The following is a 12,883-nucleotide window of genomic DNA, read 5'->3' as shown; positions in this document are numbered from 1 at the left end:
ACCACTCTGGAAATTAACAATTTAAAAAAATAAAAAAAACCCACATCTTTAAAGTAAACATGCTTTAAAAAAAAAAAAAAAGCAGCAGTTCTCAAGGTCTGCTTGAAGGTGTTTCCATTTTCAGTGAGAAATGAGACCTTACTTGAATTTCTCCTTCTCCCCTCTTTTCTCGCCCTCCTCCCCCACCCCTGGATAAAAAGGCAGCTGCAGGCTAGCCCCAAATGGGAAACGGATGTCTTGTTACTATTAAATGCCAAACGCCAGCTTCAACTAGGACTCTGTGGAATTAAGCTGTGGTGTAACCTGGACTCTGGGTCATCAGGCCTAAGACTTGACTTGAATCATTTGGAAGTTCAAAGCTGTCACAGTATCATACCAGGATTATTTAATGCAAGATGAAGCATGGATAGTCAGCCCACTCTGGAAGGAAGCCCCAGACCAGCATCATTTATTGTATTATTAATAACAATAATAATAATAATAAACAGCTTGGGAAGTATATAACCCACACCCGCTTATCAAATAGAAAGCTTGAGCAGGTCACACTGCCTTCATGTGAGCCCTGGTCATTGTTTGTGACTGGCGAAGAGATGGTGTTTTCCGCGCTCAAAGATACCAGCTCTGCTCTTTAAGGAGGTACATTTCTTTATTGAGGAGCTATGCTCTGGAGTGGTTGTTTACACTTGAGTTTCTGCATTTACACTCAGGGCTTGTTTCAAATAGGTAAGGTCATGGCTTTCCTGAAGACCAGCAGAGGATGGACGTACCAACCGACGTCTGAGATGAACATAGCAAGCTGACTTAAAAGGAGCTTGCTAGCAGTGCAAAGAGAATACTAATAAATATGGCCCCCACTTGACAAAGCAGAAACACAGAGCAGGAGACCTAGAGATCCCCGGAGATTACAAGCAGGGTGTGAAACGAAAGCAAGGCCACTTGCCAGAGTGCAAAGTTAATGAAAAGGTTGCAATTAGTTTTCAAGTATTAATTCTCTAGATTATTCAATTGCCATAATTTGTATGGACTACAGAAACACGGCGAAACGTCGACTGTGACATTATCCTTAAACTCTTGTCACTGGCACAATACTCCCCTAAGTTTAAGGAAGCCGAGAGCCTGGCCGATACATTGCACTCTTCAGCTAATGTGCTTTTCCAATATCTGGCCCAGACTCTTCCCTGACAGACATTTACAAAAATGTTCAAAGAAACCTTCTGGAAGTAAACCAAAAAAACACCCGAACCATCGTTACAAAAGCAGAAAGAAAAATATAAATAATACATTTCATCAATAATATAAAGTAAATATTCTGCAGGCATAATTTTTAAAAAAAATTACTAATAGACTTCTTTTAATTTATTCACTCACCATAAAGATTTAAAATGTTCAAGTGCACTTGTTTGATTAATAAAGCATTTTATACTCAATCATTTAGTGCTGATCATTAGGAAGTTTACGTTGTTGAGGCAAATCACCAGCTCAGACATTTAAAAACTACCATTATAAAAATATAGCTACAAGGTCGGTATCAAATTACCCTTCTATAGGGCAGCTCAAGGACCGCTTCTATGCGATACTACAAACCATTTAAAAAAAAAAAAAAAAAACGCCCAAATCCCTTTCAAAGCGCAGAAACCTCAAGAGCAGTGGCATTAAGGTAGCTTGAAACACAGGTAAAGTCCTTTCCAAAAAGGAAGGGGGAAAAGGCGGGGTCCACCGGCATCTGCTGATCGTTAGTTTTAATAGTCTGTGGTAAAAGCTCAAGTTTAAAAGTTAATCTGTGGGGCCTTCGGCTCCATCTTCCTCCAGGTCTCGGGCTTCCTTCTTGGGTTCTCCGTCCTTTGCCTCGGGCCGGGACACGGGGAACTTATCTTTGTTGTTTTCTTTTTTCCATTTCATCCTCCTGTTCTGGAACCAGATTTTTACCTGTCTCTCCGTGAGGGCCAGGGTATGGGAGACCTCGATTCTTCTCTTCCTGGTCAAATAGGGGTTAAAAAGGAATTCCTTTTCCAGCTCTAGGGTTTGGAAGCGGCTGTAGGTCTGCCTTCCTCTCCGTCTACCAGGAGCTGCTGATGGAAACAACAAAAAAAAGAGGAGAAAATCAACGTGTTTGATTTTTTTTTTTTTTAAATGGTTGATGTCTCTGAATGCTGTTGGAAGTTTCTGGAACGGGCTTAAGAGAAGACATACACAGTGGTCTTTAATTCTGATACAGAGATGGGGTGTGCAGGCAAGAGAGGCACAGACACGCTCTTCCCAATTATTCCGTCCCCCATCATCTTTACATACTTTTTTAAAAAAGTCCGTATTAGTTTATGCACAGGAGCCACAGTGGCTACACAGTAGGAAAAGGAGGCGGGCGAGGGAAAGGACAGGGATGTTTTAAAGCTAGAACGTGAGATGAAAGCAGATGTCTCCCCTCCTTAGGAAAGGAAAAAAAAAAAAGCAAGCGCATCCCAACCTTGCGGTCTCATCCAGGGAAACATTTGAGAAGGAGACGAGCTCTGATTTAAGTGGTCTGGGTCCTCGCCAATATTACCACTGGACGATTTACAGTCAGGATATTGTACCAGCTCGGCCTCTTGCTGGGTCGTAAAAATCGGCTGTCTCTGTAAGTTATCGTATCCGTAAAACTTCGCGGGTTCCCCGTGACAGGCAATCCCGCCGCAGGGGGGAGGCGGCGGCGGAGGCGGAGGGTGCGGAGGAGGAGGTGGGGCGGCCTGGTAGGCAGCGGCGGGGCTGCCCGCCGCGCCGGCGTGGAAGTAGTCCTGGCCGGGGCCGGGGCCCGGGCCGCCCCCTCCGCCGCACCCGGGCGGCGGCGACGGGTGCGGGTGCGCGTGCGCCTGCGGGGGCGCGTGCGGGAAGCCGGCCGCGCTGTTGCCATAGAGCTGCAGGGCGGCGGCGTGGCGGCCGCTGACCTCGGGCGCGAAATGACAGTCGTAGTAAGTGGGATTGATGGCCTCGCCCGCCGCCGCCGCCGCTGCCGCCGCTGCCGCCGCCGCCGCGGCCGCCGCCTTGTACTTGGAGTACAGCGGGTTCACGAAGTACGAGCTCATCGGGGCGGCGGCCGCGGGCGGGCGGGCGGCGCGGAGCCGGTGAGGGGCGCGCCTCAGCTCGGCCGCGCTGCCGCGGGGGCCTCTGGGGCGGCTGCTGGAGCCGCGGGGGCCGCCGGGCCTCGTCGCCGCCCGCCCGCCCGTCCGCCCGCCGGCTCGCCGGCTCGGCCCGGCGCGCGCTCCCACTCAGGCCCGGCCGTCCGGCCGCTGGGCGCTCATGTCGGGCTCTCGCGCCGCCGCCGCCGCCGCCGCCTTGGCCTGGGCCTCGCGCCGCCTCCCTCGCGGGCCGCGCGGCCTCTCCCGCCCCCGCGCGCCGCCGCCGCCGCCCTCCGGGCCTCTCCCGCCGGCGCGCGCCTGCTGGGCCGCAATATAATCGCCGACGCCCCCCCGGTGACCCGGGCCGCGGCCTCCAGTTTCCTCCCGGGCACCAGGCGGCGGCCCTAGCGCACCGGGGGCGAGGAAAAGAGTGCGCGCGGACCTCGGGGAGACGCTGAGGCTTGGGTGCGTTCACGGAGTCCCCCCGCTCGGCGGCAGGGACACGGAAAGAAAACACACCCTCCGCCCGGTGCCACCTCTCACCTCAACCTCTCCCCCCACCCCCCGCCGCCGCCCCCTCCCAGCGCTGGGGCCGCCGCCGCCGCCGCCGCCGCCGCCGAGGCTGCCGCCCCGGTGCGCGCCGGCGAGGCATTTTCGCACCCCGCCACTGCGCGGAGAGGGAGCGAGATGGGGGGCGAGATAACCGCGCGCGGAGGGATCCGGGCGGTGGCGAAGCGGCCCCCTGCGCCGCCGGACGGGACGCCTCACGCCGGCCCCGGGATGCCTCCGCCAGCCTTAAAGGGGGCCCATAAAGCCGCACTGCCAAGGGCTCCCGGCCCCCCACCCCACCCCCGGGCCCGCAGGGAGGGGGCGCGGCCGAACCTTAGCCTTGGGGCAGCCAGGGAGGTCACTCCCAGGAGGCTGCAGAGCCAACGACCTCTCCACTCAGCTCTCCCCGAGCTGCCCAGGAGAGACCGGCCGTGGCCTTTTTTTTTTTTGCATTTCTGAACGTGGACGAGGTGGCCGGATTGGTCCTTGCATTTGTTTGTGCCTATCTAGGTGGTTTTTTGTTTTGTTTTGTTTTTGACGAAAAGCCACAATCCGGCCTCCAAATCCTGGCCTTATCAAAGCGAATCAAAGTCCTGCTTTTTCCAGCCGAGCAGGCCTTGTGGAAATGAGATGTACATTTACCCTTGACGCACTGCATGCCTGGCTGAGGCTCCCAGGTTAATTGATATTTAATGGAAATCATGCCCATGAATATAGTTTCCATCATTTCACCCTTGATAGACGTCAGTGTTGGGCGCAGTGGGGGGGGGGGAGAGGCTGGGGAATGTGGGGAGGGTGCGTTAGCGTCGCCGAGGGAGTGCATAGAAGAGCCACGGGAACGCTCCCAGTGGGAAGAAGGACCCGCGCCCGGGTGGGTGGCGTTTCCGAGAGCAGGGCGCAGGGCTCTGGGGTCCCAACCCGGGCGCCCCGCCGACTTGGGCGGGCTGTGGCCCCCGAGTGGAGCGCGGGGGCGGGGGCGGGGCGGGCAGGCACTCAGTCCCCCAGCCGAGATTCGCATCGGGCCGGTTCCAGGCAGCGGCGGGCAGGCCCTGCCCTCTGCTAACGACTTCAGCTCATACACCGAATCTGTGAAATAAGTACTGAGACTGGGTGCAGGCCTAAGCTTAAACTTGATTCCCCCCCGAGAGAAAATAAGGAGAAGGCTCACGAGGGGCTAGTTTGTGAGCGAGAAGGAAGGGAAGCAGAGTCCTCTGCGGAAGTCCAGGGTTCGCGGTTTCGGGAATGGGCAAATCCAACGTCCGGATTTGGGCAGCTGTGCAGAGCTGCGTGGCTTTACACCGCCAACCGCTTCCCCACACGCTTTCATCTTTTTCTTTTCTCTCGTTTGAATGCCCAATAAATATACTTATATTCTCTCTCCCCTCCCTCCCTCCTTTCCTAAACCCTCGCTCTCTCTCCTCCTCCCCTCTTTCCATCCCTCCCTCCCTTTCTCCCTTCCTCCCGCTTTAGGTGCTGAACCCTTTATCCTTTGGGATAATCGGTGTCCGGAGGGCACCAGGTCCTTTGGTCTTGAGAACAGACCTTGGAGGTACACCCCAGCTCGCCAAAGACTGGCTTACACTAAATCACACCGCGCTGACTTGCCACGACCAAATCCAAATGCCAAAAACCCTAGATGGGCTTCTGATGCAAGCAGGCCAGAGATTTCAGCTACCTTCTATTCCTGTGGGTTTGTGCAGCCCAGTGGACGGGATCCCGAGGTCAGTCCGAGTGGATTGAATCTCATTTTTATAAATAAGGTCGACATAGAAAGGCGTATTCGCTAGTTATGTCTGACTCAATTATTTCTACAAGGAATGGTTGAAAGTGGTGAAGGTAAACAAATTATTGATGAATCTGGAGATGCTGCAGACACGTGTTATTAAAATTTATGTCAGAGAGTATGGGAGACTTGTTATTGGGGTGGTTAAGGGCAAGGCAGTTTTATTGTTTTGTTTTTGTTTTACAGTATCCTTCAAATTTGAAGTGTAACAACTGAATCTGACTACTAAGGATTTAAACTTCAGTCCTGCAAATGCCCAATTAAAAGGTTTTTTTTTTTTTTTTCAATAAAGCCTTGGAGCTAAACTTGGTAATTGTGGCCTTTTATTCCGCTGTTTGGCATGGGTGTTCATGGGAATGTGGGTACACTTGGACACCGAACAAATGAATGGATTTGGGGATAGAATGGGGCAAAAAGCCAAAATCAAGAACCCACATCTCAGTAACACACGACACTTTTAAAAACTTCATAAATTTGGGAGGTCGTCCATGAACACAGTACTCATTTCTACATATTCAGGCCTAATTTAAAAAACAAACAAACAAAACAGCACATTTCCTCTGATGACAAAATAATGTGGGGTTTTCCGGTTTTATTTAAGCATTCCCTTTGCTATCTGAAAAGAGCGCAGTTAATTTCGTAAATATCTGTGCTTTTTACTCCTGTTTTGATGGAATGCATTAACTTAACGTTGTATAGATTCTGCACAACAGTCCAGATTTTCTGAAATGCTGAGTGAGCCAAAATTTTTATGTCTGACGAGCACGGCTTGAAAATTTAATAGCTCACGTTGTTTATTTTTGTTAAATTTATCCTAATTTAAGATTAAAAGAAAGATTGTAAATATTTTTAATCAAAACCTTCCTCCACCGGAATGCTAGCTTTACGAGATCAGAAAATGGAGCAATAGCGCCCTCTAGTGGCCAAATGCCGTCGCGAGCTAACCAAGTTTGATTTTCCTTTCATTTGCCTCAAACCAATTCTAATCTTAATTCTTCAGTTTGATTTGGGCTTGGATTGCTGACACTAATAATGCTTCATCTCCTTGACTGTCAACAAGTCAACTGCAGCAAACGGGGGCTCCTGGATGCAGAGGAAATTCTCATTTGGGCTCACAAGAGCTTGCAAGTAGCGTGTTTGCCAAAAGCTTCCCGCCGGCCGTTTGCCAGACACCGCAAGTCCCCCAATCCTGTAATCTCCCAGCTGTGCTTTTTAGACATAATTGTAGGACAGGCTAGGCTTAACACAAAACCAAAACTTTAAAAAATTAATTGTGAGACATTTTTTCAAAGAAACCAACCACTTTGACATCTAAAAATTTTCTAGAAGTCAAATATTGTTTTTTTTCTTAAAAACTGTTACTCTTTACATTAAATAATGTGTATTTGCTAATTCAACTTTCTAATCTTAATGTTTTGGGCCCATTAAACTGAATAATTTGGGGCCGATCAAAGTCAAGTTAAAAGCTTTTTGCTGCATTCCGTGTGCCTGTCTGGAAAGTCCCTATTGGGCTTATGTTTATTCAAATTTTCCACACAATAAATGAGAATTTTCAAATTGCATACGTGACAGACTGAACTGAATTTGATAAGCGATCTATGTGTTGTTTTAAAAAGCAAATGTTACCAAATCGGTGTGTTTCTTGCTAAATCAATCTGTCTCTCATTTTCAGAAATGTTTTCCTCCAGTTTAGCTGTATTGACTGTATCTGTAGTAAGCGAACAAATTTCCATATTTTTGCGTGGAATTTGGAGTGAAGGGCCAGTGAAGAGGCGTGTAATGCCCCCTTTCCCCACAAGACATAATCTAGGAGATGCTCCCTTGAGTAAACGGCCCAAGATCACTAGCATCCCCATCTCAAGTAATGGAGTGGTCATTACGGTCTTGTTTTTCTTCTTAAAAGAACCAGATAGATCATGGCCACAGTCAAAATATTGAAGAGCCACTGGCCATAGGCTACCTCTAACGTTCGCCCCATTTAAAAAAAATCAGAAATATATCACCTCTCATGTTTCTTTTCGGGATGCTCACACCTCACTGGGGGCTTCCTAGCCCCTGCCTTCTTGGTCCAAGTCTTGTTTATATTTTATTGTCCAGATTTTAAGGCCCAATTTTGTCTGCATTTTTCCTTTCCTCCCACAAACATCAAAATGAGACGGTTTCAAAGCGAAGCGCCTGGCCTGTCGTAAACTCATTACCTCCAGACGTCTCGCCGGCTCGATGGCTTTATGACACCTTGGCTCTTCCTGTTTTCAAAGAGCCGTAGGTATCCGCCTGGCCTAGGGGGCGGGGGAAGGCAGCACCTTCAGCGGGATCTGGGCCTTGGCTTTCCCTGTCAGCCCCATCTGCTTTTTCTTGGAGTCCCCCTCTTTCATCAGGATCCCCAAGATCTCTGCCATCGCCCCCGCCTTCCGCCCAACCCAGGCTGTCCGGCGCCTTGGCCTCCTCTAGGGCCTGCAGCGCCAGTGATCCGCCTGAACCCTCACAATGACCTTCATTTTAGCCTCTCAATTCGGCCTCAGAGGGCCAAGCTGGGGGCTAAACACACACAGAAGCTGGGTGGAGGGAAGGGGGCGGCAGGGTGAGGGTATGGGGGGGGGGATGCCTTGACCATTTGGATCTGCTAAGGTCACTTTGGGGCTGTGGTGGGGAGGGGCAGATGGTCTAACTGGCTGGGACCTCCCGGAGCCAGCCAGCCTTTCGGGCCTGAGGGAGTCACCCCACAGTGCAAAGTTGCCCTTTCTCCTGTTTAGAGATGGGGACTGGCTTCGAGGTCTCCAGGATAGAAGTAGGCGAGCGGTGTGGTGTGTCAGAGCCTTAGCAAAAGGGTGCCTGGTTCCTGAGGCCAGTGGCTCTGCAGAAAGACTCACTCAGGGCCTGAAAGGCCCGGAGTTTACTGTGGCCCTGGCAGCATGATCGGGGAAGCGCCGAGACACCTTCCAAAAAGATTCTCTTCGGCTAGGTGTGCGTGCATAAAAGGAAGCCCTAAGGCATCTTAGAGATCCTCTAGGTGCCAGGGCCTCCAGCCTTTAGCAATGTGTCCCTTCTCAGGGTCGTGCAGTCTGATGGTCATGTTAATTTTGCAAAGACAGAGAGAGCAGTCACGCAACGTTCAGGGCCAGCGGCTGGGCTCCATTTGCTCAGATCAACGTTTATTTGTTGGAAGCGGTAACATTTACAACTGGTCCTCAGGCAGGAACATGGAGGGCCACCACCCGAGGCCGCTCAAGGGAACCCAGCCCTCCCGGGGAGAGAGCAGCTCCTCCTGGGCTTGGAGGACTAAACCTTCCCCGCACCCCGCGGCGCCCCAGGGCCCAGGACTTCTCGGTAGGCCTCACTGGAAGTCAGCCCATTGGCTCCCTGAGGAAAGGGGCTTTCCTGCGGCTGGGTTTGGGCTGGGAGAGCAGCGGGGGTGTCCATAATCTCCCTCTGCCTTCAGATTCTCGGAATTGGATAGTTGGCCCTGTGTGGGAGGCTGGACGGGGTAAGACTAAACTACAGTACTTTTCAGAAACATGAGGGGCATTTACACGGGAGAGGGCTTCATCAAGCCTGCGTGCACTCACAAAATATAGCATTTCCTAAGGAACCAACCGAGTAGGAAAGGGAGGGGCGGGATAGGACAAAACTCCAAAGCCACTTGGTTTCTCCAGTACATATGCGAGCAAATACAGTGTCCCCCAAATAACTCACAGAGACCAACCACACAGTCACTTCTACCTAAAAAAAGAAGAAGAAAAGCCGAGTTGCTGGAGAGTTTCTGAATCAAGCACCCACAAAGGAAAACAAAAACAAAAACCGGCTGCCTTTGAGCGCTGCGGGCCAGCACCGCACTGGGTCAGTCTCCTTTGGGACATTTCTCCTTGCTCATCTTTTTCATTTTCATCCTACGGTTCTGGAACCAGATTTTGACTTGTCTCTCTGTAAGGTTCAGAATCCTGGCCACCTCGTAGCGCCGGTCCCGGGTGAGGTACATGTTGAACAGGAATTCCTTCTCCAGCTCTAGCGTCTGGTATTTGGTGTAGGGACAGCGCTTTTTCCGGGTGGAGCGAGCGTGGATCCAGTTCGCTGCGGGGTTGTCTAGGAAGAGGGGGTGGTTTGCAGACAGGGAGCGAGGGGCGGAGGGGGAGGCAGGGAGAGACGACAGGGTGGGGAAGAGAGGTCGTTAAATTAATTTCACCAAGGATGGACGCTTTTCACAACTTGGGGGAATTATCATAAAAAAAAAAGCCTTAATGCCCGCGCGCTCTGTTTACCGTACAAACCGCGCGCCCAAGGTAGGTGGTTATGGGAAGCTTTTTTATGGATGCGTGTTGCTCGCCTAGGCTTGGGTAGGCGTCTAGACGTTTTTATAGGTTAGTAAAACTATCAGTTTTGCACATTCGAGCCTTACAGGTTTCAGCAATAAATCAGGGGGCAATTTCTTTTGCACTTACTTGGGTCAAGTTGCTGCTGCGGCGGCTGCGGTGGCTGCTTCTCCTCCTCCTTCAGCGGGCAGCCCGGGCTCGGGTGATCGCTGCAAGCTGAGGGCTCGGACGAGCCTCCCGCCCCAGGCCCGGCCCCGATTCCCACCCCGGGCCCGTTCCCTCCCGCCGCCGCCGCCGCCTTGTCCCGCAGGAACGAGTTGCTCGGGAATTCTGGGCCGCCGCTCCCCTGGGACTCGCGGCCCGCGGAGCACTCAGTCCGTTTGGAGGAGGAGGAAGAGGAGGTGGAGGAGGAGGTGGAGGCTGCGGCGGGGGCCGGGGCCGCTCCGGTTTCAGGCTTAATCCCGTAGTGGCGCCCGTTCGCTGGGCCACCGGGGCTGGCAACGGGACCCGGGCCTCCGCCCCCGCCGCCCCCGCCGCCCCCGGCGCCGCCGGGGAAGCCGGGCAGAGGCTCCATCCAGGAGCGCACGTAGCGGCCCGGCTCGGCGGTGGCCAGGGGTGGCGGGGACACGTACGGGTGGTACAGGCCGCTCATCGCCGCCGCCGCCGGGGGCTGGGCGGCCACCGCGGACCACGAGGCGGAGAACACGGTCGATTTGGGGGCAAAACTACACGAGGCGAACTCGGCGGCGGCGGCGGTCGGGCCATCGGCCACACCTGCGGGCCGGCCCTGGGTCCCCGGCCCCGGTGGCCCGAAGCGCGCGGCGAACACCTCGTCGCCCTCATGGCCTATGAGCGAGTCCACGTAGTAGTTGCTGAGGGTGCCACTGGACGACATGGCGAGGCGCCGCGCGCTCCCACCCAAGGTTACACTGCCCGCCGCCCAGCCGCTCTTCGCCGGCGCCCGAGCAGCCGACTAGTTCGCAGGCTGCAGCCACCACCATTGGTCGCGCGGCCCACGTGATCATATTTACCAATACCCGGAGTAAATCAGTCCGCTAAACTGGGGGCTGCTGTGATTTCAAAAAAAAAAAAAAAAAAAAAAAAATCATCATCAACAGGAGCTCTGCAATTAGAGCTGTCGGGCCCAGGTCCACGCGCCAGCCCGGCCTGGCCCGGCCCAGCCCGCCCGGGTGGCGGCGGCAACCACAGGCCTAACTGCGGCCGGCCGCAGGAGGCGCTGGGGACTATTTGTTCGTCTCTTCTTGCTGCTCTGGGTCCTGCCATCCCCACCCCGGCTCCGGCTCCCTGACTCCTGGGCCCTGAGCCCTGGATCGGGCTTCCATGGCGCACCTAGGCATCTACCCGGAGCCCCGAGCAGCCGGAGGCTCCCGGCCGGGGGCTGCCCCAGGCAGGCAGGCCTTTAAGGGCAGCCCCCTGGCGCCCAGGGGGAGTTGTTCTCCTTCGCCTCTTTTCTTACCTAAACCCACCCCTCCCCACACGTACCCACACACGCTCTCACAGCTTGTCGTGTTGTTTAAAACAGGTGGAAGACCTCTGTAATGATATTATGCCTTTCAATAAAAATTTTATGAGGTGTATTTGATTATAGATTAATGTGTCCCTAATAAAACGGACGGATGGAGCAGCTCGAAGGGCCCCTCCTTCTACCACACTCACACACTCCCCGTGCAGCCACACATACACCCTCGACGTGAGGCTAGGCACACGCCCCGAGGCCCAAAGGGGTGAGCTGGGGCAACTGGACTCCCCGGCCTGGTCCAGCACAGTGCGGCCTCTGCAGGGGCGGCCTCCGAGGGGCTTCCCTCTGCCCTCGGATGAGCCACGGTGAGCACTGGAGTCCCAGGGAGCCGACAGTGAGGGCCACGGTGCCTCATCTTTTTCCGGCCTTCTGGAATGGCCCTGGAAGAAAAACGCAACAGAGGAAAAAACCGAACGCCAGAGAGGCCGGCTCTTACTGGCCAAATTAGCCCTGCCTCAGTGAGGCCGGAGGGAACCGCATCTCCGTGGGCAGGGCCGCTGCATGCCTTTCACACTGAGAGGCCTGCAAACGGATTCTGAAGATGTCTTCAAAATCCAGACGAAAGGACAGGTCTTTGAGCCACTCCCTTCCCAATTTTCCCCCCTTGCCTTCAGAGGTAAAGCCGGGCAGCCTTGAATCTGAGAGAAATGCCCATTGTCACTCCCAAATCCATGGTACAAAGCCCGGCTGGGAGCCGAGACAAAAGCCGCGCGCCGGCGGCGATTGAGAGGGTATATTCCTTGCTCTACAAGCTGCCCAGGGCATCCTTGGAGGGCTCCCAGCCCACCTCCAGCCCCGGAAAGAAAGGGGGTAAATGGCTACTTAGGGCCTGATTGATTGCCTTTACGAATGGCTCTCTGATTTTGTTTCGGGGGCCTGCCCTTTTCCTGTAGCACAGGTCTCCCCCATCAGAAACTAATGGCGCTCCCCACATCGCTGGGAGAAACGCAGAGGTTAATATTACACCGTTTGCCCATCCAAGGTAAATCAAGGACAAATTTATTCCAGTCCTTTCAAGCTAGGATTGAGTCAGACACCTCTCTCTACCAGCCCCAGGAGATGAGCCCCTCAAGGGATCTGTCTTGGAGTTTAGGAGGATTTGGGGTTTGGGGAAGGAAGTTTAAAATAATAAACACTGAGCATCCCAAAGACTGTTTGGGTGGGGGCTCCGAAGTTCGGAGAGACTACACGGATTGTTCTTTGGGGGGAAGGAAGGCCTGTGCTTGGGGAAAAAAAAAGGAAAAAAGAAAGAAAGAAAAAAAAAAAAGAAAACAAACCTGTTTTATGATGGGTCTTTGAAGATGGGTTGAAACCATAGGCCGGACCTGGGGCAACGAATTTGGTCACCTCTTCCCACAAGGATCTCTTCCCTTCCCCTGACAGAACTAGATGCTCAATGGTGCGGATTCCGCAGAAGCTGCCTTGAATTTTCCAATCTATGTGTGTAAAAGGGACATTGGACTTGTTGGGAAGTCATGTTCACTTGCAAATTCTCCTTCAGTCACCTGACTGCTCAGCTACAGTGGCTGCAAGGAGCATTTTGTAATAATAGTGAGAGATTTGACTGGGGAGAATATTTCCATTTTTTTTCCTTAAAAAATTCATGTGGACCACT

General features: G+C 53.2%; 2 protein-coding genes across 4 annotated transcripts; both read right to left on the bottom strand.

Moving 5' to 3' along the window:
- Positions 1–632: 632 nt before the first annotated feature.
- Positions 633–4,079, bottom strand: Hoxd8 (homeobox D8). 3 transcript variants are annotated; one of them, XM_036185916.1, is made up of 3 exons: positions 3,972–4,079; positions 2,462–2,609; positions 633–2,069 (listed from the first exon to the last, which is right to left on the bottom strand). In XM_036185916.1, the coding sequence occupies exons 2-3, from the start codon at positions 2,484–2,486 to the stop codon at positions 1,774–1,776; spliced, it is 321 nt and encodes a 106-aa protein (XP_036041809.1). In that variant the 5' UTR covers positions 2,487–2,609; positions 3,972–4,079; the 3' UTR covers positions 633–1,773. The 3 variants fall into 3 exon arrangements, with proteins under 3 accessions (XP_036041809.1, XP_036041807.1, XP_036041808.1); XM_036185914.1 differs by lacking the exon at positions 3,972–4,079 and having other exon boundaries at positions 2,462–3,117; XM_036185915.1 differs by lacking the exon at positions 3,972–4,079 and having other exon boundaries at positions 633–2,066; positions 2,462–3,117.
- Positions 4,080–9,259: 5,180 nt separating this feature from the next.
- Hoxd9 (homeobox D9) lies at positions 9,260–10,644 on the bottom strand. Its single transcript, XM_036186326.1, has 2 exons — positions 9,858–10,644; positions 9,260–9,501 (listed from the first exon to the last, which is right to left on the bottom strand). Exons 1-2 carry the CDS (start codon positions 10,621–10,623, stop codon positions 9,260–9,262), a joined length of 1,008 nt encoding a protein of 335 aa, XP_036042219.1. The 5' UTR covers positions 10,624–10,644.
- Positions 10,645–12,883: the final 2,239 nt, after the last annotated feature.

This window comes from Onychomys torridus, chromosome 4 (genome assembly GCF_903995425.1).
Source record: "Onychomys torridus chromosome 4, mOncTor1.1, whole genome shotgun sequence".
NCBI lineage: Eukaryota > Metazoa > Chordata > Mammalia > Rodentia > Cricetidae > Onychomys > Onychomys torridus.
The sequence above is the reverse complement of the archived record's forward strand: the minus strand, read 5'-3'. Positions and strand labels throughout refer to the sequence as shown.